Source organism: Ursus maritimus, unplaced genomic scaffold (genome assembly GCF_017311325.1).
Source record: "Ursus maritimus isolate PB19 unplaced genomic scaffold, ASM1731132v1 scaffold_6, whole genome shotgun sequence".
NCBI classification, from domain to species: domain Eukaryota; kingdom Metazoa; phylum Chordata; class Mammalia; order Carnivora; family Ursidae; genus Ursus; species Ursus maritimus.
In genome coordinates, this window is record NW_024426774.1 from 21,310,335 (window position 1) to 21,334,225 (window position 23,891).

Here is a 23,891-nt window from a genome sequence, read left to right on the forward strand (position 1 = left end):
TTGAGGACATGATGTGAAGGAGAAAGATGTATACTGTTAGCCTTTCAGAGGTTGCCCAGCCAGCAGCACAGTGCAGATGCTGGATTCTGGCACAGGAATGGACTGCTGTCCTCTTCTGGCCCAGTAGATGCAACAAAAGCAATCAGCACAAGTCTGTCCTTGGACAGGTCCCGTTTGCTCATTTCCACTGGAGAAAATGAAGAAAACCAGGTACATGGTGAAATATTCTTAAAAATCTGAATGGAGGAGGTGACTGGGTGGTTCAGTTGGTTGGGCATCTGCCTTCAGCTCAGGTCATGATCCCGGGGTCCTGAGGTTGAGTCCCACATGGGGATTCTTGCTCAGGGGGGAGCCTGCTTCTCCCTCTGCCTGCCACTCCCCCTGCTTGTGCACGCTCACTGTCAAATTAATAAATAAAATCTTAAAAAAATATCTGAACGGAAATAAGAAAATGACAAAAAGGATGAGGGTCGATGGAGTAAGTCTAACGAAGAAGAGGGACGTGGCTGGCTGCTCAGTTGGTAGAGTATGTGACTCTTGATGTTGGCGTCGTGAGCTTGAGGGATAGTGCTTACTGAATAAAAAAGAAGACACGATGTGGACAAAATGAGGAGGACTGTCTGAAGGAGGACCACAGACCCCTGGTTTTGTGAGACATGAGCAGCAAAAAACTGAAAAAGACTACTGATGGATAAGGGGATTAGCTATTTCCTGTTAGGTTTTAGTACCAGGTTCCCAATGATTTGACCCCAAACTGAAGCAAGTTCAATGAAATAACTGGCATCTAATATTGGCTTATATTCACTTGTGAGTCTTTTCAAGCACAGCTTTAAGGTTTGATAAGAATCTTAATCTGTACAACATCCCTGCGATATAGAGCCAAGCAGTATGATTCTTCTCTGTTGTGCAAAGGTAAAGACACCAGTCAGGAACAGTGCTTTGGTCTCCCAATTACCATCCAAGTATTGTGAACTGTCTGTGAAAGGTGGCTTGGTTGTGGAAAAGTATAAAAACTAGCTGTAAAAGTAAAATGCAGACTTGTCTGGTTAAATCCAGCTCCAATGAAATCAGGAAAATCCACTGTGTTTACTGAGTCAAATCATCTTTTATGGAAACAAATCTGAATACATCAAGGTTTTCTGTTGGGTCTTGTAGGTCTGGAGAGAATGTCTCTTTTCCTTTTATATTTTCCTCATCCTCTTTTTGCAGCACTGGTTGAAAACAGGGGAGGACCCCATGAGGCTGTCTGTGGAGTGGGAACCATAGCTGCTGTCTGAGTCATCCGGGCTCTGGGGGATCCCAGCTTCACTCATCCCAGACATGGGCTCCTCGAAGACATCGCTGCCCAGCACACCATGCCCAGAGACATTGCCTTCTTCACTCTCTTGAGGTTCCATTTTCACATGGGCCAGATTCCAGAGAGGGGAAGCATTTACCTCTGTGCCTAGCAATGGAAGAGAATACAACTAGTGGTAAGCCAAGGCTGGAACACAGCAGAACCAATATTTCACCAAGGGCAGATTCCTAGCCTTTGAGCTCAGACTTCACTTTGACTCTACTTGGCTGGAGAACATGGTTGGTATTCTCTGTTCCAAAAACTACCAACTCTGAATATTTTCCTTTCCACGTCCTCCACCCTCCTTTACCCCCCTCTCACCCACCTTCCCCTAAACCAGGGCGGTACAACTACGTAGGTGGAAAGATTCACAGTCTCATGGCCCAAAGGCAGGCACAACCACAGGCTCTTGTTCAGGTGTTAAGTTTCTTTCCTTCCTTCTATAAGGTCCTGTTTTCCTGCCTTTTGTTTGGGTCCCTGGTCCTCTCTCACGTTAGGAAGTTAATGATCACTACAAAATGCTGGCAGCAGTCCCAGACTGCTGGAAAGAGACATGGCTCGTAAATCTGCAACAATTTCTCTCTGGTGCTCCTGTCTCTGTGTTCCGGCAACGCTGCTCTGTGGTTGTTACTCCTTCCATGGTGAGAGTCTCTGCCCAACATTTTAAAACGTGTGGCCTAATTCTGTTTAGGATTTGTTACTTGGATCATTTGTGCATTGATGGAATGACAATTTATATTTGAGTAGAACTAAGTATCTAGACTAATTTGCAATCTAACTGACTTAAGGATCGAGTCATCCTGGTTCCTAAGGTGATCAGAGAGTCTGTCTGGAAGAAGAGGCCAGCTGCCTCTGACTGGATAGCCCTCTTTTAGTCCCTTTCAGCTCCAATCTGTTGGGGGCACTCTAGCAAGGAAGCCCAACTATTCAAACAGCCTTGAGCAATTAGCCTTCCTCCATCTATCTGGAAGTTGTCTTACAAGCATCAGGAAAGACAAATACAGCATGCTAAGGGACAAAGGGGACATCTGCTCACCCAGCTGGGTCAGCTACATTAGCTCAGTACTCAATAGGAGCATACATATTGCATCTAGACCCGAACTAGGAATTATTTTAAAGAATGCCTCTAAAGTTGTGCTAGTCCTCCCTTCACTAATTTCAAAGAGAAGAATGTTGATATATCTAGATCAGTGAGGCTGTATTTGTTTTTAGACTTTCTATTCTCTTGCCCACCCCCACTTTTTTCTCTCATCTCTAGAGTTTGATTCCACAATGCAAAAGGTGCTGAGATTGGCAAATCTTCCAAAATCAGAGTAAGTTGATTTCTCTTACTTGACGCCTGTGGCGAAGCCTCGACCTCCAGGTTAGATGGGAAGCGCTCACTCTGAGCCCCGAGGACCCCCATGGGCAGTGACTGGTCTCCAGAAGCAAGGTCAGCCTCCAGTTCCTCACTGACAGGGAAGGTGATGTCGCTCACAGGTTCTTCCTTGATCTTTACAGGTTTTGTGTCCTCTGTGGCCTTCTCAGGATTGACAATCCTTTCATACTCCTCAGACAGTTGCTTACTAATCTGTTGGCAAGCAAGAGTCAATTTTTCAAAGGAATGTTAAAAGCAAGGTGGATGGTCAGCTTGTGGCATCCCATGGAAAAGCCAACATAATATGGATATGCATAAAGCACCCACTGCCAATGAAAAGTTTTTTTACTTTTTTTTTTTTTGAGCATAGTAGACACACAGAAGGAATTGTTTAAGGTGTTGAGTTTGCATTTGTAAATGACAGAGACATGTAAAGAAAAGTTGTTTAGCAGAGAGTCTGTGTATCATTAATTAAAAGTTACATAAAGGTAAAAGAGACTTTGTTAAAGATAAATCAGAATGGGGACAAAAGATCACATTTTTAAATGGCTGTAAAAACTAACAGTTGACAAAGGTACCCTATGTAGATAACGTAGATAATGAATGGTGTAGAAAATTTGGATCATTTAGTCAAGACTTTTTTTGTGGGGTGTTAAAAATTCCTTATCATATTTTAGATTTGGGGAAACCAAGCAATGAACAAATGATTTGCATAAGGCCACAAGGGTTGAAGAGATTAGATATTTCTGGCTGTAACCAAAAATGGTATCTCTACCCCTTACTCTACCCTTGGGCAGTTATCACCTCATTCTGTTTGGTTTTGCTTTTCATAGCACCTGACGCCATCCAAAATTGTTTTGATCATTATTTATTTGTTTTTGTTTCCTGCTCAAGAATGCAAGCTCCAGGAACTTGTCTTACTAACTCCTGTCTCCCACAGTGCCTGACTCACAGTAGACACTCAGTAAGTATTTGTTGACTAAAGCATGCTAACCACATTCTCTCAGACTCCATATTCCTGTCTATAATTTCTTCCAGCAGAAGTGTTATCAATAAATGGGGCCACTCGTTGACTAAAAGAGGCCCCAGGGGCTGGCCAGGTCAGTGAGGAAGCCAGTGGAACACAACCAGGGCCATGAGGAGAGCAGGTCAAATCCACTCTGTTCCAAGACCCCATGCTCTGCTCTCTAGGGCAAGTGTGGGATGCAGCTGAACACCCCTGGATTACACATCTTTACCCAGTTCTCACAGGGTGACCTCACCTGTAGCATGTAACTGTGATAGTCCTTGATGCGGTGCTGCCAGAACTTCTGGAGGGACAGCACGCTGCCAATGCCCACTTCGTGGAATACTTGCTCCATAACGTCAGGGAAAGGAGTCTGCCCCAACCGGGCTTCTCGATCCACAGCAAAGCGCAGCAACTTGGTGAATTTAAGGCAATACTCATGTGCCACATCGGTGAGGGTCTCCAGGACACTTTCATTAGCACACTCGAAGCCTGCGTGGGCCAGGATTGTGGCCACTGCCTGGTAGAGGAGCTGCCGGCAGGAGTGCCAGCTAAGTTCAGTCACAGGCTCCCCCTTCCCGCTGAAAGGGGAGACACGGCAGTGTTATTAGTGCTCATGCCAAGGGGTGACCTGTCCTGTCTCCCTACGCGTTTTATAATTTCAGTTGAACCACCGGCTCAGCTTTCTAGGGGAATTCTCTGTGGTTACAGAGCCCAGTTTCATCTTGCTGCTGCCAAGGCATGTCTCAGCAAGTCAGTCATCTCTAAGCTCCTCCAATTACATAAACTCTTAATAGGCAATACACATCGACAGTGAACAATATAAAAAAATATCAGGTCAATAGGAGGTTTCCTTTTACCAACTGCTCAATTTTGATCACTTTTAGGATATAATAAAATGTAACAGCGTAGCTCAGGTAACAGCTCTATTTCACCACAACATAGTTTCCTCATATGCTGGACGACACTTGGCGTTCAGAAATTCAAAGTCCCAATCAGGAGATTCTTACACAACTACAAAAAACCATTTGTAAAACTGGGAAAGCAACTCAATTTTAAGAAAGCAATTTAAAATATATACAGTTTACAAGGCATTTTTATCCTATCCTATGCAAAGAAATGGGTAGTAGGTCCATTTAATGATTCCCATTTGGCGGGTTTGAGAAACTGAGGTTCAGAGGCGTGGAACTACCAGAAGTTGTTTTGGTATTATCAGAAGGTAGAGCTTTTCTTTTCTTTTTTTTTTTTTTTAAAGATTTTATTTATTCATTTGAGACAGAGAGAGAGAGCATGAGCAGGGGAGAGGCAGAAGCAGACTCCCTGCTGAGCTGGGTGCCCTACCTGGGGCTCGATCCCAGGACTTGGAGAGCATGACCTGAGCCGAAGGCAGACACTTAACCATCTAAGCCACCCAGGCACCCCAGAAGGTGGAGCTTCTGACTTCAGATCCCATGTTCTTCATAATACACCATTTTGTTCCTAATCACTGCTGTAGAAATCTTAATCTAAGAAAAAATTTCAAAAAGCTGTCTGATCTCCTAAAAATAACAAACTTCTAAGTATTTACCTGTCTCCTGAAAATTCCTATCTTCTGCCTCCCTCTGACAAAGGACGTAAATGGATAAAATTAGAAGTTTGATGCAAAACTATAAAATTCTAAACAAAAGTATCATTTTAATATGATGGACAATATTATTTTGTTAAAACTAAATTGTCTTCAAAATGTAAATATGGTACTGATCAGTACGGAGCAAGTTTTTTGAAGCTGGCCATGTCTATACGAACATATGCCATGCATGTAATGATAGCTGTCCCTGCCTTTTTCACTATTCCAAGGACTTCAGAACCTTCAATTATACAGTGCACCAGGATATCATCTGGTCTTCATTTGGCCCAACTGCAACCCTTACAGATTAAGTCCATTTCTGTTCTTTTCTCATTAATTTGGGAAAATTAAAATAGTAACTATTTTCATCAATAGCAGATGCAATAAGTGTTACAAACATGTTTAACCTGAATCTGATCTTGAGGAAATAATCAGCAAATCCAGTGAGTGGGACATTCTACATTCTAAATGACCTGAACTCTTAAAAAAGATTAATTATCTGGGGCGCCTGGGTGGCACAGCGGTTAAGCGTCTGCCTTCGGTCAGGGCGTGATCCCGGCGTTGTGGGATCGAGCCCCACATTGGGCTCCTCCGCTGTGAGCCTGCTTCTTCCTCTCCCACTCCCCCTGCTTGTGTTCCCTCTCTCACTGGCTGTCTCTATCTCTGTCAAATAAATAAATAAAATCTTAAAAAAAAAAAAAAAGATTAATTATCATGTTTTTTAAAAAAGGAGGAAGGAGAATTTTGGCTTAAAATACACTAAACAGAGGCGCCTGTGTGTCTCGGTTGAGCATCTGACTCTCAGTTTCGGCTCCGGTCATGATCTCAGGATCACTGGACTGAGCCCCAAGTCAGGCTCCTTGCTCAACGGGGAGTCTGCTCTGGGATTCTCTCTCTCCCACTCCCTCTGCCCTGGCCCCCTGCTCACACACACTCTCTCTCGCTCTCTCAAATAAATTAATTTAAAAAAGAAAAGATATTAAACAACCAAATGCAATTCATGAATCTTTGTTGGGTTCTGGGTTAGGGAAAAATATATCTACAAAAGATATTTTGGAGACAACTGGAGAAATCTGAATATGGGGACTTATTAAATGATATTACTTAATTAGTGTTCATTGACGTTGGTGTGATAATGGTATTAGGATTATGTAGGAAATTTTCCTTATTCTTAGAATAAGGTGAAGAATTTAGGGGTGAAGGAATGCTTGAGAATTAAGGGATGAAATACTGGGATATGTGCAACTTTAAAATATTTGGTAAAAAAAGTGTGTATGTGTTTATGTTACACATATATTTATGTGTGTATATGTGTATACATGCTTATACATATGTGAGAGAAAATAAATGTGGCAAACTGTTAACAATTGGTGAATCCTGGTAAAGAGTATTTGGGCATTTCTTGTACTTATTTAAATTTTTCTTTGGTCTGACAAATTTCAAAATGAAAAGAAAAAAGTAATTCTTTGGCACCAAATGCAAACTTACATACTGAAACCCAATAGTAGCATTAGGTTATAAGGGAGCCATTCAGAAGATATGGAACAGGGCTTCTCAAACTTAAACAGACATACGAATCTTCTGGAGATCTTGTTAAAATAAAGATTCTGATTCAGCAGGCTGGGTAGAGCCTGAGACTCTGAATTCCTAGTAAGTTCCCAGGTGATGTTGATGCTGCTAGTCTCAGACCAGATTTTGTGTAGCAAGGATCAAGAACATTTTTATATTATTTCTTAAGTGATGTTATCAAAATGAAAATATAGGTGGACCCTTGAACAATGTGGGAGTTAGGGGTACCAACCCCCTGTGCAGTTGAAAATCCACAAACAGCTTTGACTCCCCCAAACTTAATGACTAATAGCCTACTTTTTAATCTTTTTTTAAATTTCACTTTATTTTAGGGGCGCCTGGGTGGCTCAGTAGGTTGAGCTTCTGCCTTCAGGTCATGAGCCCAGAGTCCCGGGATCAAGCCCCTTGTCAGCCTCTCCGCTTAGTGGGGAGTCTGCTTCTCCCTCTGACCCTTCTCCTTCTCGTGCTCTCTCTTTTTCACTCAAATAAAAATTTTTTTTAAAAAGTGTATTTTATTTTTTTAGTAATCTCCATACCCAATATAGAGCTTGAACTCCCAACCCCGAGATCAAGAGTCACATGCTCTTCTGACTAACCCAGCCAGGCACCCCAATGACTAATAGCCTACTATTGACTGGAAGCCTTAGTGATAACATACACAGTCAATTAACACTTATTTTGTATGTTATATGTTCTATATACTATATTCTTACAGTAAAGCTAGAGGAAAAATGTTATTAAGAAAATCATAAGGAAAATACATTTATAGCACTGTACTGTGAAAACATCCACATGTAAGTGGACCCACACAATTTAAACTCATGGTATTCAAGGGTCAACTGTACACAATTTAAAATTTCTTATATAGAACTTATGGATTCCTAATAATATGAGAATAAGTCCATGAATCTCAATTTGAGGACACTGAGCTAAACCCATAATATACATTTCAAATTAAACAGAAAGACTACGCTCTGAGGACTGAGGCCATGGTTTATTTTACATACTAGTGTAGTACCCTGTTCCTAGGGAAGTGTTTGGCATGTGGTAGGCACTCAATAAATATTTGCTACATCAAAAATAAAAGATACAGACTCTGGATTTGGAAGATCAGGATTCGAGTCTTAGACTTCTTACTAATTACCTGAGCAACTTCGGCCATATCAATTACCCTTATCCTCAGTTTCTTCATGGAAATATTATTACATGCTTAACAGTGCTGTTGTGAAGATTTTTTGAGAAAAGGAAGATCTAGCAAAGCCTTGTCTTACCGATAAAAGTCACTCTCTGGGTCACTGTGCCGGATCTGGAATGGTGCATTGGGATTCTTACAGTCTAAAGGCAGAAGGTCATCAGGAAGAGGAGGTGACCCAGGGCAAGAGGGAAGAGGTTCACTCTCTTCAGTCTTTACACCTTCCGTCTGTTGCTGACTCTGGGCCTGAGCTGTGGCAATGAGATTGCGCAGACGTCGGTTGTGCTGGATCAGTTGGATAGTATGGATGGTGAGGCTGCACGGCTCTGAGGGGATGTCCAACATTGTGGGGGGCTTGGGCTTGTTGGCTGAGGGTTGGTGCAGGGGTGGGTCATGCACTTCCACGAGACGGAACTCCCGTGGGAGCAAATCAAAGGAACTTCTGTTGGTCTGGCTTGATGAGATTGGTATCTCTCCCCAGTATCTCAACATTTTGGAATAAGAAAGGCAGAAATTTCAAGCTAAATGTAGTAGTAACCTAAAAGCAGTGCTTTTAAATCTCTAGGTTATAGGCTTCTGTAGTGAAAAATATGAAGTCTAGCCAGTTATTTACATAAAAAGTAGGCTGTTCAAGACCACTCAGAAAATGTCAGTGTCAGCAACATTGGAGGACCAAAGATGTTCTCCCTGAAGAAATTAAGAGAAATACAACTGTTAGATGCCAGTCATCACAGTCACATACAATGACATTCCTACTGGACTGACTGGAATTTGGATCATTAGTAGACTAATTGCTCCAGTAGTATTGGGAGCACTAGTGTCCATGCTTTCCATCTCACCCCACTAATTCATTACTAGAACTGTCATCATGCTCAGTCCTGAACAATTTGCAAGGCAAGATACTTAAATGAGACCTGGAATATTTTTCAGAGTATCTTGACACCTCTGTTCTGAATCAGTAGGAGAAAGGGGAGTAGAGTTAAAGATAGGAAGAGGTGGTGGTTCTTACTTTGTGTGTGTCAAACATAGGCAACCTTTTCCCTGGTCCTGATGGAAAGATTTATTGACCAGTAATCTAAACAGTCTTATGCATTCAACTTCTGACACATATAGGGAAGAATCTGAGTGATTTCTGCTGCTTCCTAATTCATATCCCTTACTCCAGTCTCTCCTTGTAGCTAATCTATTCTGCAGTGCCGCTAGACTGAATCTTTTAAAAACTCAGATCAAATGGCTTCTCGTTGCCTATTGGAAAAAGTCAGCCAGAATTCTTGGGCCTACTATTCATCAAAATCTGCAATCTGGCTTCAACCCACCTTTCCAGATTCATTGCCCATATGTCTCTTCAAGTTCAACAAATGTTTATCAAATGCCAGGCATTATGGAAGGAGACAAAGACCACTGCAAGATCCCTGACCTGATGTGAGGGAGAGAAATATAAACAACAGTTCAGTATGAAAGTGTGCAGTAAGGGCTGTCCCAGAGACACAGACATGGTGCAGTGGAAGCACAAAGAGGGAGCTTCCTGGAGGAAATCACCAACCTAGTTCTAACAATATCATGCTACTCAGTTTCTTGAGAATGTCATGTATTTCCAGTTGACCCTTTAAGTTGTGATCTCTGCCAGAAATGCCCTGTCACCCACCACATCCCTGGCAGACTTGTATTCACTCTTAAGTATAGTTTAAGTCACCAGTCTCCATTACCTCCCCAGTAAATCTCCCTTCATTATATTCTCACAGCACTTCCCATGTCTCCACCACAGCGTTTCTACCTGGACTTAAACTAGGACTTACCTCAATCGAGTTTATCCTCCCATCAACCCCCCACAACCATGATATTTGTACCGTGTTTGGCACACAGTGTAACTGGCATTTATCAAGTACATACTGTGCGCCAGGCTTTGACTTTATTGTTTAATTCAATTTCCCCAACTATCCCATTTTTTAGATGTGGAAGCTGAGGCCCACTGTCTTGCCCAATGTCACAAATGACGGAGGGAGAAAATCAAGACAGGCTCCAGAGTCTGTGCTCTTAACCACTACAGTATGCAGTCTCAATAATTGGTTTCGGAAAAACAAAACAATCAAAACAATGAACAAAAAAACGGATCAACGAAGGGACTCCCCCCAAATTTTAATTTAATTTAATTTAATTTAATTTAATTTAATTTAATTTCCCTAATTTCACCGAAAAGAGCACGAAGAATAAGCAGCAAGTTCAAAGAATACTCAGATCCTTCGGGGCCTCCTTGGTCACGGACAGCAGGCGCAGGGTCCCGTAGTCACACGATGCCGGAGGCGGCCGGGAGACGAGGAGGTCTGGATCTGGACCGAGGCAAGGAAGCACGACTGTTCACTGCCGCGTCGCAGGAGCTGGGCTGGACTCCCATACGACCGACTCTGAAAGGCCTAAGGCGAGGGTCGCACCAGGCCCGGAAGGCTGACTTGTTGATTAGTGGTCCTAGGCTGCCGGAAGCGCTTCTTCTTAATCAGGGTTTGCCACAGGAAGTTATTACAATCCGGTTGCAACCTCTAAAGATGTCCCCGTTCTCACAGCACCTCGACCGTTTTTTTTTTTTTGTTTTTCCTTCCCGTGATATTCACTTCTTCGTAACGCTGTGGGTGGCGAAGGAGTAACTCCGCTATCGTTGCCCAGAGAAGTCTCTGGGAGCAGAGAGAAAGAGAGAAGGAGAGGGAGAAACAAAGACGTGGAGAGGAACTTAGAGACCGAAGGGGGAGGTTTCCCGGAACGGATTTCGAGACTGCATCTGACTGAGGATGGCTGATAGTCCATCTCAGTCCGAGCCTCTGGCTTTGCAAGAGCTCAGTGACGACTTCAAGAAACCAACCCTGCCGGTGCCCCCGGTGGTGCGCGGCAAGGCCCCGGCCACCAATCCTCCAAACCCTGAGGAGGTGAAGAAGGAAAGGCCCGCGGCGTCGCTAGAGCCCGATTCCGGGGAGCCTGACGCCCCGCCAGCCCGGCCGGACAGCGGGGGCAACAGGAGTCCACCGAAGGAGCAGCCGCGGCCCCCCACAGCGGCTCCTTCCCTTGGCGGCCCGGTCCGGGCTCCCCCTTACCAAGAGCCGCCGTGGGGTGGCCCCGCGACGGCCCCCTACAGCCTAGAGACACTCAAGGGCGGCACCATCCTTGGCACCCGCAGCTTGAAAGGGACGAGTTGCTGCCTTTTCGGGAGGCTGTCTAGCTGCGACGTGTGCCTGGAGCACCCTTCGGTGTCCCGGTACCACGCCGTGCTGCAGCACAGGGCGTCGGGCCTCGAAGAAGAAAGCGACGGCCACGGGCCGGGCTTCTATCTTTACGATCTGGGAAGCACCCACGGCACTTTTCTTAACAAAACCCGCATCCCACCCCGCACCTATTGTCGCGTCCACGTCGGGCATGTTCTTCGCTTTGGAGGCAGCACCCGGCTCTTTCTTCTTCAGGTAAGTAGAAAAATCGAGGATTGCAATCTCTGGAGTGCACCGGGCTGGCTTCCAGAGCTCCTTAAACTTTCACTGAGGAAGGAGATTCTCCCGGTCAGCGATGACAAAAGTGGAGGAGTCTGGCCCCTCTCCAGACCTCTCTGCGCATTGCCGTGTTTCTGAAAGTGACTCCAACAATCCAGAACTCCGAAAGAATCATTCTTTCGCTTGGTTCATCAGGGACCAGAGGAAGACCGAGAGGCAGAATCCGAGTTGACGGTAACGCAACTGAAGGAATTGCGCAAGCAGCAGCAAATGATGTTGGAGAAGCAGATGTTAGGAGAAGACTCGGATGAGGAAGAAGAGGATACCACTGAAAGGAAGAGAAATACTAGTAGTCAAGATGATGAAGTGGGCTGCACCTGGGGAATGGGTAAGAAATTAAAATTGCTGCCCAGGTTAATATTTTAAATTCATGACTAGTGGTCATACAGCTTTTCATGACTTTTTGAGATAGGTGAGACAAATACAATTTGGACATGAGATTACCAAAACCCACAGAGATTTGTTAGCTTGTCTGATGTCCAAAAATTGAATTATGGGCACTATGAATTTCTTTTAATGCGTTTTACAGCGCACTTCCTTGTTCAAAACTCTTCCTCAGCGCACAACTAATTTATTATTTTTACCATATATATATTATGCATATATATATCTATATATCTATATCTATAGATATATATAGTACCTTGATTATCATCACTGGGGGGATGGAACTATATTCAATCAAATAACATGGAATGTTCAGTATAGGATAGTCCCTCTAATTTTTTGTACTTTATGTAAATTCCCTGAAATGTGAAATAGCTAATCAGAGAAAGCTTGTCCCTTAGCCAGAGGAATAAATTGAATTTTCCATAATGTCAGGCATTTTGGAGGATGGGTATTCAGGAACTAGGAATATAAAAAGAAGAGGGCCTTAATATGTCATTGGGAAGACTGGATAAATATTGTGAAATTACTTTTGTAAGTGCCAAACAAAAGCTAGAAACCATAAGTACGCCAGAGTGAGGGTTCAGAGAAGGGAGTAATCACTGAGAATTTAGACCTGCACTGTCGAGTATGGTGGCCATTACCCACATGTAGGTATTGGGCACTTACAGAATGGCTAGTCCAAACTACACTCTAGATTTCAAAGACTTAGTGTAAAAAAATAATGTAAAATATTCATAATATTTTTATACTGATTACATGATAGTAATTTTACCCGTTTCTCCTTTTTAATGTGGCTACTAGAAAATGAAAAACTTCTTTTTTAAAAGATTTTATTTATTTTTTGAGAGAGAGAATGGGCGTGAGCAGGGGGAGGGGCAGAAGGAGAGGGAGAGATAGGAGTCTGACTGAGCCACCCAGGCACCCCGAAAATGAAACACTTCATGTATGGCTTTTATTATATTTCTGTTGGGCAACCCTGACTTAAAATTTGGAAAAGTTTTTAAGTTTACAAACAGACCGGTCTTGAGCTGGAACTTGAAGGAAAGGAAAATTAGGCCCCAGGAAGCTGAGTGTTGAGAATGGTTTTCAGGGAAGGATTGATGATTTTAAGGGAGTAATGAGTAGACTAGTCTACTTGACAGATACTGTAAATATTAAGAAGTTATATTGGAGACAGAGTATTAGACCCCGGTGATAGAGAGCAGGAATGCCAGGCCAAGAAGCTTAGATTTTTTTTTCTATGGACAATGTGGTAGGTAATTTTGTTTTTAAAATATAGTGATGGAGAAAAAACAACAACAACAAGGTGCCATGAAAACAAGTTTTAATTTGTCACACAATTTAGAAAAACTAAAGATATTTATACTGTTGATTTTGTGTTTGCCCCCTTCCCCCCATCCCCCACCTTTCTTTTCATTGATAACTATATCTTTATGCAGGCTGAGTGGAAAGTGGGTATCATTAAGACAGTCTCTTCCTATGTCTATCTTTTCTTTCTTTCCCTGTAGGAGAAGATGCTGTAGAAGATGAGGCTGAAGAGAACCCCATTGTCTTAGAGTTTCAGCAGGAAAGGGAGGCCTTTTATATAAAGGATCCAAAAAAGGCTCTCCAAGGTTTTTTTGACCGAGAAGGTATGTAAACAGATTCTGACCCTGCCAGTAAAAGGTATCCATAGCAGTGTTGTTTTGTAGATCTTCAGGGTACTTAGAAATGCTGTATTTTATCTGCTGTTCTCCTTAATCAGTTCTTGCCCTTGTGGTCGATTGCTTCAGGTTTATTTTGAAAACTAGTAAAAGTCCTGTTAGTCTTATCTTGGAAAAAAGGGACTGCTTTTTTTTTTTTTTTTTTGACTAGTCTCAGTCTTCTGAAAAGATCCTAGACTTGGGTGGTGGGGAGATTGACCTAACTTCTTAAATTTTTTTGTTTCCAATTCATCTGATCTTTTGTAAATCTTAACATAGATGTCCACGTTATATGATTTAATGAATGTTTCCACAGAGGATTGTTTCAGTAGAGCTGCTTTGAGAGAACATCTGTGTGTGTGTGTATGAATATATATATGAACTGGTTGCATTCTGCACTTAATATTTATGCTTTTAAAAACCAGGCAATTGTGACAAGTTAACAGCTTACATTTACAACTTAAATAAGTGTGAAAGGTGCTATATAGTGGACAGAGCTATTTTTGGAGAGTTGATTGTTTTGATCTGAGTTTGCTTTTCTATGCCTCAAGTTCATCCTAATTTTTTTTAAAAGGTTTATTTATATATTTTAGAAAGTGAGAGAGCAAGCAGGGGGAGGGTCAGAGGGAGAGAGACATTTCCTGAAGCAGACTCCCTGCTGAGTGCAGATCCCAACACGGGGCTTTATCCCAGGACCTTGAGATCACCACCTGACCTAAAATCAAGAGTGGGCCACTTAACTGACTAAGCCAGCCACCCATGCTCCCTAGGCTCATCCTAGTTTTATTATCAGATGATAATCCCTAGGAATAAGCAGTGAAACATTTTGAAATTTAGTGTTCAGTGTGGTATGGGAACTTGATATTCTTATTTAACCTTTCCTCTCTTTTCCGTTTTTCTCAACTAGTAGTTTTCAGATATTATTAAAATTGTTTTGTCTTTCTTCCTCCCACAGGAGAAGAATTAGAATATGAATTTGATGAACAGGGACATAGCACTTGGCTCTGTAGGGTGAGGTATGTTCTGTTCTCATTAATGTCCATTTCTGAAAAGTGGTCAATTTCACGTTATAGACAACAAACCCAAAGAGTAACTTCAGCCTTATTTTTAGGCTGTTCTTGAATTTGGGCCTTGATAATTTGGCCAGTGGGGTGGGGTGGGTGAGAGGTATAAGGAAAAGATTTGAAGTCCGACCTTGGCAAGATAGAGCAAGATGAATGGAGAGATTAAAAAGGCATGTCAAACATTTGCTACAACATGGACAGCACTGGAGGAGATAATGCTAAGTGAAATAAGTCAAGCAGAGAAAGACAACTATCATATGATTTCTCTCATCTATGGAACATAAGAACTAGGATGATTGGTAGGGGAAGAAAGGGATAAAGAAAGGGGGGGTAATCAGAAGGGGGAATGAAACATGAGAGACTATGGACTATGAGAAACAAACTGAGGACTTCAGAGGGGAGGGGGGTGGGGGAATGGGATAGACCGGTGATGGGTAGTAAGGAGGGCACGTATTGCATGGTGCACTGGGTGTTATACACAACTAATGAATCATCGAGCCTTACATCGGAAACCGGGGATGTACTGTATGGTGACTAACATAATATAATAAAAAATCATTTAAAAAAAAAAAAAATAAAATAAAATAATTATTGATACCGAAAAAAAAAAAAAAGGCATGTCAAAAAATTACTATTATCACAGCATATTAGGTTTTTTTTTTTTCCCATGAGAATTGGAGCTTAGTACTGTACTATGATTCCCTCCAAACCAATACAGATTACCTGTGGATGATTCAACTGGAAAACAGCTGGTAGCTGAGGCCATTCATTCAGGAAAGAAAAAAGAAGCAATGATCCAGTGTTCACTGGAAGCTTGTCGAATCCTTGATACTTTGGGATTGCTGCGGCAGGAGGCAGGTATGTGGGAATGCTTCTTTTCCTTGAAAGAATGAAAGAGAGGGAGGGAGGGAGGTAGGAAGAGAGATACAAAGAGATGTCTCTTCTGACAGAGACAGAAAGAAAAAGAAAGAAGAAAGGAAAATTTAACACAGAAGGCGATTAACTATCTTCTAGGGGGAAAGTGTAAATTGTCTAGAATTCTATGAAGTGAAAACAAAAGATTCCATATCTCAGTACCCACAGAAAGCCATTGTTTATATTCTCCTAGACAGTTTCATGTGTTCAGAACTAGATCCTTTAATAAAAAGCAAATACTCATACACAAATACATTTATATTACTTATACTCTTTCATACTTATATTTTTCACGTAAGAATGTATCATGGATATTACCTATGTGATTGCATTAAATTTATCTCATTTTAAAAACCTGTCTGGTTATATCATCATTTATTAATAAAGGCTTATGCTATATTTTTGTTTATTTTAAAAGTAGTTTTTATTATTGCAAAGTAACTTAGGTATAGTTTAAAACTACCAAAGGCTTATAACAAAATATACCTGTTCCTTGCCCTGCCTCTCCTCAGTCTTCAACCTTAGAAGGAAGTCTTTTAAACTCTTTCAATTATTTCTTTTGACATTTATAAAAATATCCATATTTCCCAAAAGGAAGAGTGTGCTACTTTATTTTGAGTCATTTATTTTATTTTTTGTTTATTTTTATTTAAATTCAATTAATTAACATATAATGTATTATTAGTTTCAGAGGTAGTCAGTGATCCATCAGTCTTATCCTCAGTGCTCATTACATTACGTGCCCTCCTTAATGTCCACCCAGTTACCTTATCCCCCATCCCCTCCCCTCTAGCAACCCTCAGTTTGTTTCCTATGATTAAGAGTCTCTTATGGCTAGTCTCCCTCTCTGATTTTGTCATTTTATTTTTTCCTCTCTTTCCCTATGCTCCTCCGTTTTGTTTCTTAAGGTCCACATATGAGTGAGATCATATAATTGTCTTACTCTGATTGACTTATTTCGCTTAGCATAATACCCTCTAGTTCCATCCATGTAGTTTCAAATAGCAAAATTTCATTTTTTTGATGGCTGAGTAATATGCCATTATATATATATATACACCACATCTTCTTTATTCATTCATCTGTTGATGGACATCTGGGCTCTTTCCATAGTTTGGCCATTGTAGACATTGCTGCTATAAACACTGGGGAGCGGTGCCCCTTCAGATCACTATGTTTGTATGTGATTGTTTGGGGTAAATCCCTAGTAGTGCAATTGCTGGATCATAGGGTAGTTCTATTTTCAACTTTTGAGGAACCTCCATACTGTTTTCCAGAGTGGCTGCACCAGTTTGCATTCCCACCAACAGTGTAAGAGGGTTCCCCTTTCTCTGCATCCTCACCAACATCTGGCGTTCCCTTACTTATTATTTTGGCCATTCTGACAGATGTGAGGTGGTATCTCATTGTGGTTTTTTTATTTGTATTTCCCTGATGCCGAGTGATGTTGAGCATTTTTTCATGTGTCTGTTGGCCATTTGTGTGTCTTCTTTTTTTTAAGATTTTATTTATTTGACAGAGAGAGAGAGCACACACAAGCAGGGGAAGGGGCGGAGGCAGAAGGAGAAGCAGGCTGCCCACTGAGCAAGGAGCCCGATGCAGGACTCGATCCCAGGACCCTGGGATCATGACCTGAACCGAAGGCAGACAATTAACGACAGAGCCACCCAGGCATTTCAGTTCTTTAGAGAAATGTCTGTTCACGTCTCCTGCCCATTTCTTGATTGGATTATTTGTTCTTTGGGTGTTGCGTTTGAGAAGTTCTTTATAGGTTTTGGATACTAGCCGTTTATCTGATACTCATTTGCAAATATCTTTTCCCATTCTGTTGGTTGTCTTTTGGTTTTGTCAACTGTTTCCTTTGCTGTACAAAAGCTTTTTATCTTGATGAAGTCCCAATAGTTCATTTTTGCCTTTGTTTCCCTTGCCTTTGGAGATGTGTCTAGCAAGAAGTTGCTGTAGCCGAGATCACAAAGGTTGCTGCCTGTGCTCTCTAGGATTTTGATGGATTCCTGTCTCACATTTAGGTCTTTCATCTATTTTGAGTTTATTTTTGTGTATGGTATAAGAAAATGGTCCAGTTTCATTCTCCTGCATGTGGCTGTCCAATTTATCCAACACCATTTGTTGAAGAGACTTTTTTCCACTGGATATTCTTTCCTTCTTTGCCGAAGATTAGTTGACGATAGAGTTGAGGGTCCATTTCTGGATTCCCTATGCTGTTCCATTGTTCTATGTGTCTGTTTTTGTGCCAATACCATACTGTCTTGATGACTACAGCTTTGTAATAGAGGTTGAAGTCCGGAATTATGATGCCACCAGCATTGGTTTTCTTTTTCAACATTCCTTTGGCTATTCAGGGTCTTTTCTGGTCCCATACAAATTTTAGAATTATTTATTCCAGCCCTGTGAAAAAAGTTGATGATATTTTGATAGGGTTTGCATTGAATATATTGATTGCTCAAGGTAGCATAGACATTTTAACAATATTTGTTCTTCTAATCCATGAGCATGGAACGCTTTTCCATTTCTTTGTGTCTTCCTCAATTTCTTTCATGAGTATTCTATATTTTTCTGAGTACAGATCCTTTGCTTCTTTGATTAGGTTTATTCCTAGGTATCTTAGGTTTTGGGTGCAATTGTAAGTGGGATCAACTCCCTAATTTCTCTTTCTTCTGTCTCGTTGGTGTATAGAAATGCAACTGATTTCCATAGAACTGCAACTGATTTCTGTGCATTGATTTTATATACTGTGACATTGCTGAATTCCTGTATGAGTTCTTGCAATTTAGGGGTGCAGTCTTTTGGGTTTTCCACATGACAGAGTATCATGTCATCTGCGAAGAGTGAGAGTTTGACTTCTTTGCCGATTCGGATGCCTTTTATTTCTTATTGTTTTCTGTTTGCTGAGGCTATGACTTCTAGTACTATATTGAACAACAGTGGTGATAGTGGACATTGCTGTCTTGTTCCTCACCCTAGGGGAAAAGCGCTCAGTTTTTCCCCATTGAGAATGATATTCGCTGTGGGCTTTTTGTAGATGGCTATTATGATATTGAGTTATGTTCCCTCTATCCCTACACTGTGAAGAGTTTTAATCAGGAAAGAATGCTGTACTTTGTCAAATGCTTTTTCTGCATCTATTGAGAGGATCATGTGGTTCTTGTCCTTTCTTTTATTAATGTAGTGTATCACATTGATTGATTTGCGGATGTTGAACCACCTTTGCAGCCCAGGAATAAATCCCACTTGGTCGTGGTGAATAATCCTTTTAATGTACTGTTGGATGCTATTGGCTAGTATCTTGGTGAGAATTTTTGCATACATGTTCATCGGGGATATTGGTCTGTAGTTCTCTTTTTTGGTGGAATCTTTGTCTGGTTTTGGGATCAAGGTAATACTGGCCTCATAGAAGGAGTCTGGAAATTTTCCTTTCATTTCAATTTTTTGAAATCACTTCAGAAGAATAGGTATTAATTCTTTAAATGTTTGGTAGAATTCCTCTGGGAAGCCCTCTGGTCCTGGACTCTTGTTTGTTGGGAGATTTTTGATTATGGCTTCAGTTTCCTTGCTGGTTATTTGTCTTTTCAGGTTTTTATTTCTTCCTGTTTCCGTTTTGGTAGTTTATATGTCTCCAGGAATGCATCCACTTCTTCCAGATTACCTAGTTTGTTGGCATATAGTTGCTCATGATATGTTCTTACAATTGTATGCATTTCTTTGGTGTTGGTTATGATCTCTCTTCTTTCATTCATGGTTTTATTTATTTGGGTCCTTTCTCTTTTCTTTTTGGTAAGTCTGGCCAGGGTTTTATTGATCTTATTAATTCTTTCAAAGAACCAGTTCCTAGTTTGGTTGATCTGTTCTACTGTTCTTTTGGTTTCTATTTCATTAATTTCTTTTTTTTTTTTTTTAAAGATTTTATTTATTTATTTGACAGAGATAGAGACAGCCAGCGAGAGAGGGAACACAAGCAGGGGGAGTGGGAGAGGAAGAAGCAGGCTCATAGCGGAAGAGCCTGATGTGGGGCTCAATCCCAGATCGCCGGGATCATGCCCTGAGCCAAAGGCAGACGCTTAACCGCTGTGCCACCCAGGCGCCCCTATTTCATTAATTTCTGCTCTCATCTTTATTAATTCTCTTCTCCTGCTGGGTTTAGGTTTTATTTGCTGTTCTTTCTCCAGCTCCGTTAGGTGTACGGTTAGGTTGTATTTCTTGTTTCTTGAGAAAGGCTTGTATTGCTATATACTTCCTCTCAGGACTGCCTTTGCTACATCCCAAAGGTCTTGAAGAGTTGTGTTTTCATTTTCATTTGTTTGCATGAATTTTTAAAATTCTTCTTTAATTTCCTGGTTGACCCATTCATTCTTTAGTAGGATGCTCTTTAGCCTCCATGTGTTTAAGTTCAGATTTCCTCTTGTGATTGAGTTCTAGTTTCAAAGCATTGTGGTCTGAAAATATGCAGGGGTTGATCCCAGTCCTTTGGTATCAGTTGAGACCTGATTTGTGACCCTGTATGGATCTATTCTGGAGAAAGTTCCATGTGCACTTGGGAAGAATGTGTAGTCCGTTACTTTAGGATAGAATGTTCTGAATATATCTGTAAAGTTCATCTGGTCCAGTGTGTCATTCAAAGCCCTTGTTTCCTTGTTGATCTTCTGCTTAGATGATCTGTCCATTGCAGTGAGGAGGGGTTAAAGCCCCCTGGTATTATTGTATCCCTATTGATGTGTTTCTTTAATTTTATTATTAATCGGTTTATATAATTGGCTGCTCCCATGTTAGGGGCATAAATATTTACAGTTGTTAGATCTTTTTGTTGAATGGATCCTTTAATTATGATATAGTGTCCTTCCTCATCTCCTATTACAGTTTTTGGTTTAAAATCTAATTTGTCTGATATAAGGATAGCCACCCCAGCTTTCTTTTGATGTCCATTAGGTTGGTAAATTCTTTTCCACCCCCTCATTTTATTTATTTATCTTGAAGATTTTATTTATTTACTTATTTATTTGTCAGAGTGAGAGCAGGGGGAGCGGCAGGCAGAGGGAGAGGGAGAAGCAGGCTCTCCGCTGAGCAGGGAGCCTGATGTGGGACTTGATCCCAGGAACCTGGGATCATGACCTGAGCTGAAGGCAGATGCTTAATCAACTGAGCCACCTAAGCATCCCTCCACCCCCTCACTTTAAATCTGGAGGTGCGTTTGGGTCTAAAATAGGTCTCTTGCAGACAGCATATCGATGGGTCTTGCTTTTTATCCAATATGATTCCCTCTGTCTTTTGTATTTTGTATTTACATGATTATGTTTATGCAAATATTAGTCACAACCGAGTTTTTTTCTTTTTGTTTTTCCTAAAGTTAATAGTTGTGCGTGTTTTTCATGTGTTTGGATTATATAGCTCTTGGTCACTCTTCTCTCACCTTTCAATAGCCTTTCAGTATATTTTTCCACATGGTCAATCGGATTCAGTAATTGATCAGTTCTTTTTTTTTTTTTTTTAAAGATTTTATTTATGTATTTGGCAGAGAGAGACAGCCAGCAAGAGAGGGAACACAAGCAGGGGGAGTGGGAGAGGAAGAAGCAGGCTCATAGCGGAGGAGCTTGATGTGGGGCTCGATCCCAGGACCCCGGGATCACGCCCTGAGCCGAAGGCAGACGCTTAACGACTGCGCCACTCAGACGCCCCAGTAATTGATCAGTTCTGACCCTTTTGGAAACCTTTCTCCTGAAGAGCCCTATTCTTTTAGGGCTTACTGCTCTCTAGACCTGCAGCAGGACTGACACCTGGGTGGTTCAGTCAGTGAAGCATCTGCCTTCCGCTCAGGTCATGATTCCAGGGTCCTGAGATCAAGTCTCACATCGGGCTCCTTGTTCCTTGGGGAGCCTGCTTCTCTTTCTGCCTGCTGCTCCTCCTGCTTGCTCACTGTCTCTTTCTCTGGAAAATAAATAAATAAAATCTTAAAAAAAAAAAAGCTGATACAATAGTAGAGGGTATGGATGATGATAGTCTTCAGTGGATTTCACATCTTTCATTTTTCTTGGTCTACTCTCTTGTTTTGGTGGACATACTCCAGTGGATTCCTGAGAAAGGATGTATAGCAAGTAAACTTTATTAAAAGTCTCCATTCTGAAAATATAATTATGCTAGCTTTACTCTTGGTTATTAGTTTGGCTGGGAGTTGAACTCTAAATTGAAAATAATTTCCTTCACAACTTTGAAGGCATTACTATTATTATCTATATCCAGTGTTGCTCTCGCAGTCCAAAACTGTTCAGAATCCTGATCAATTATATGTCATTCCCCCCCCTCACTAGAAGTTTGTCAGTTTCCCTTTGTTCTCAAGGTTCTGAAACTTAACTATGATGTACCTTCTGTTGGTCTATTTTCATCTATTTTTCTAGGTACTTATTGGGTCCTTTGGTCTGGAGGGTTTTTTTTGTTTTTTTTTAAGGTTTTATTTATCCATTTTACAGAGAGTGAGTAGGGCAGGGGAGGAGCAGAGGGAGAGAATACAAAGCAGACTCTGTGCTGAGCCCAGAGCCCCACTCAGGGCTCAATCCCATGACTCATGAGATCATGACCTGAGCCAAATGAAGAGCCAGAGGCTCAATGGACTGAGCCACCCACGAACTCCTGCTCTGGAAATCTTTGACAGTTCAGGAACATTTCTGGAATTATGCCATTAATCATTTCATCCCTTTGTTTTCTCTTTCTCTCTGGAATTTTTCTAGATATTGAACATCTTAGACTGACCATCTGAAGTTTCTCGTCTTTTTTTTTTTCTTTGCTTTTTTATCTCTGTGTCTTTTGTTTTTTCTGGGAGATCTCTGCAGCTTTATCTTTCTCTATTTTGCTATCAAGATTTTAATTTCCCAGGGATGTACTGTATGGTGACTAACATAATATAATAAAAAAATATGATTATAAAAAAAAGATTTTAATTTCCAGGGCTCATTTTTGTCCTCGAATATTTAATTTTTTAAAGATTTAATTTATTTATTAGAGCATGTGCATGTGGGAGTGCAAGTTGGGGGAGGGACAGAGGGAGAGAGAGAGAATCTCAAGCAGACTCCATGAGGGGGAGGCGGAGCCCAGCACAGGACTTGATCTCACGACCCTGAGATCATGACCTGAGCTGAAATCAAGAGTCACGTGCTTAACCAACTGAGCCACCCAGGTGCCCTTGAATATTCATTTTTAAAACATAATACACTATTGTTGTTTCGTGGATTGTAAGTATCTGTGCTAATCTGTGCTCTCCAGGTTGCCTTTTCTTTTTGTTTGTGTGGTCTCTATCCTGCATGTTAGAGGTGTTTCTCAGTTGTGTAGTCCTTGGTTGTAGATTCTTATTTGGGGACCAAAAAGGTGTTTGACAACTTGGATTATATACGTGGGACTTATTAACTTTGAGCAACAATGTAGAATGATGTTGACAGGTCTTTTGTTGGGGAACTTCTCATGTAAATATTCTCGGGTTTTTCCTCTTCTGCTGGCAGGATTCCTCAGAGAACAATCTTCCAGTCTCTTGCATGAAATTTCTAGAGCTAAGTGCTGGAAGATGGCTGAGCAGATTCTCAATATTCACCTATTTTCAGGACAGTACAATTTTTTAGAATATAGTACCCATGCCCTCAACTCAACTGGTCAGTCCACAATGCAAACACTTTCTGTCTTACCCTTTCTAGAGATTAACTTCTGGGTTTTTTCTGGGGATGGGAAGGAGGTAAGTAGGCAGGGGGGAGGATCTGTTTGTCAACCAGCTTTTTTACTCACTTCTGCTTATTTTAGCACTACTATCCGTCCCCAGTTCCAGATCCTTTTGTAGATTCTGCAGTATCATCAGATTGATTCTCAGCTTTCCTTACTGTTGGTTTAGGATTCATCTTTTTTAGTTCTGCTAATTTAGTTTCTACTTGTCTGTCTACTTTCTAATTTCCAAAAACTTGGTGTTGCTATCCCTTCTCCCATTCTCCCTGTCTTTGTAGATTTAGAATTTTTATTTATTTTTTAAGTAAGCTCTATACCCAACATGGTACTCAAACTCACAACCCTGAGATCAAGAGTTGCATGCTCTACCAGCTGAGCCAGCCAGCTGCCCCAGTAGATTAGTATTTTTATTTATTTATTTATTGTTTTATTGTTTGGTTTATTGTTTTACTTATTATTTTATTCATTTATTTTTAGATTAGTGTTTTTAAAAAAATCTTTTTACTGTAGCTTTAGTGGGATATGGGGAAAGAGTGA

General features: G+C 41.1%; 2 protein-coding genes across 5 annotated transcripts in view; one reads left to right on the forward strand and one right to left on the reverse strand.

Annotated features, from left to right (window-relative positions):
- Nucleotides 1-783: 783 nt before the first annotated feature.
- SUPT7L (SPT7 like, STAGA complex subunit gamma) lies at nt 784-10,514 on the reverse strand. Of its 4 annotated transcripts, none has more exons than XM_040623040.1 (6): nt 10,298-10,514; nt 9,383-9,483; nt 8,146-8,753; nt 3,956-4,280; nt 2,669-2,906; nt 784-1,444 (listed from the first exon to the last, which is right to left on the reverse strand). In XM_040623040.1, exons 3-6 carry the CDS (start codon nt 8,556-8,558, stop codon nt 1,182-1,184), a joined length of 1,239 nt encoding a protein of 412 aa, XP_040478974.1. In that variant the 5' UTR covers nt 8,559-8,753; nt 9,383-9,483; nt 10,298-10,514; the 3' UTR covers nt 784-1,181. The 4 variants fall into 4 exon arrangements, with proteins under 4 accessions (XP_040478974.1, XP_040478973.1, XP_008698512.2 ...); XM_040623039.1 differs by having other exon boundaries at nt 10,257-10,514; XM_008700290.2 differs by lacking the exon at nt 9,383-9,483.
- A 165-nt stretch (nt 10,515-10,679) lies between these two features.
- The window catches only part of LOC103671631 (solute carrier family 4 member 1 adaptor protein), a 32,857-nt gene continuing 19,645 nt past the window's right edge, over nt 10,680-23,891 (forward strand). Inside the window, exons 1-5 of the mRNA XM_008700286.2 lie at nt 10,680-11,509; nt 11,729-11,921; nt 13,492-13,614; nt 14,621-14,681; nt 15,448-15,587. Coding sequence (XP_008698508.2) covers nt 10,847-11,509; nt 11,729-11,921; nt 13,492-13,614; nt 14,621-14,681; nt 15,448-15,587 — 1,180 coding nt within the window. The 5' untranslated portion in view covers nt 10,680-10,846. The remainder of the gene's footprint in view (nt 11,510-11,728; nt 11,922-13,491; nt 13,615-14,620; nt 14,682-15,447; nt 15,588-23,891) is intronic.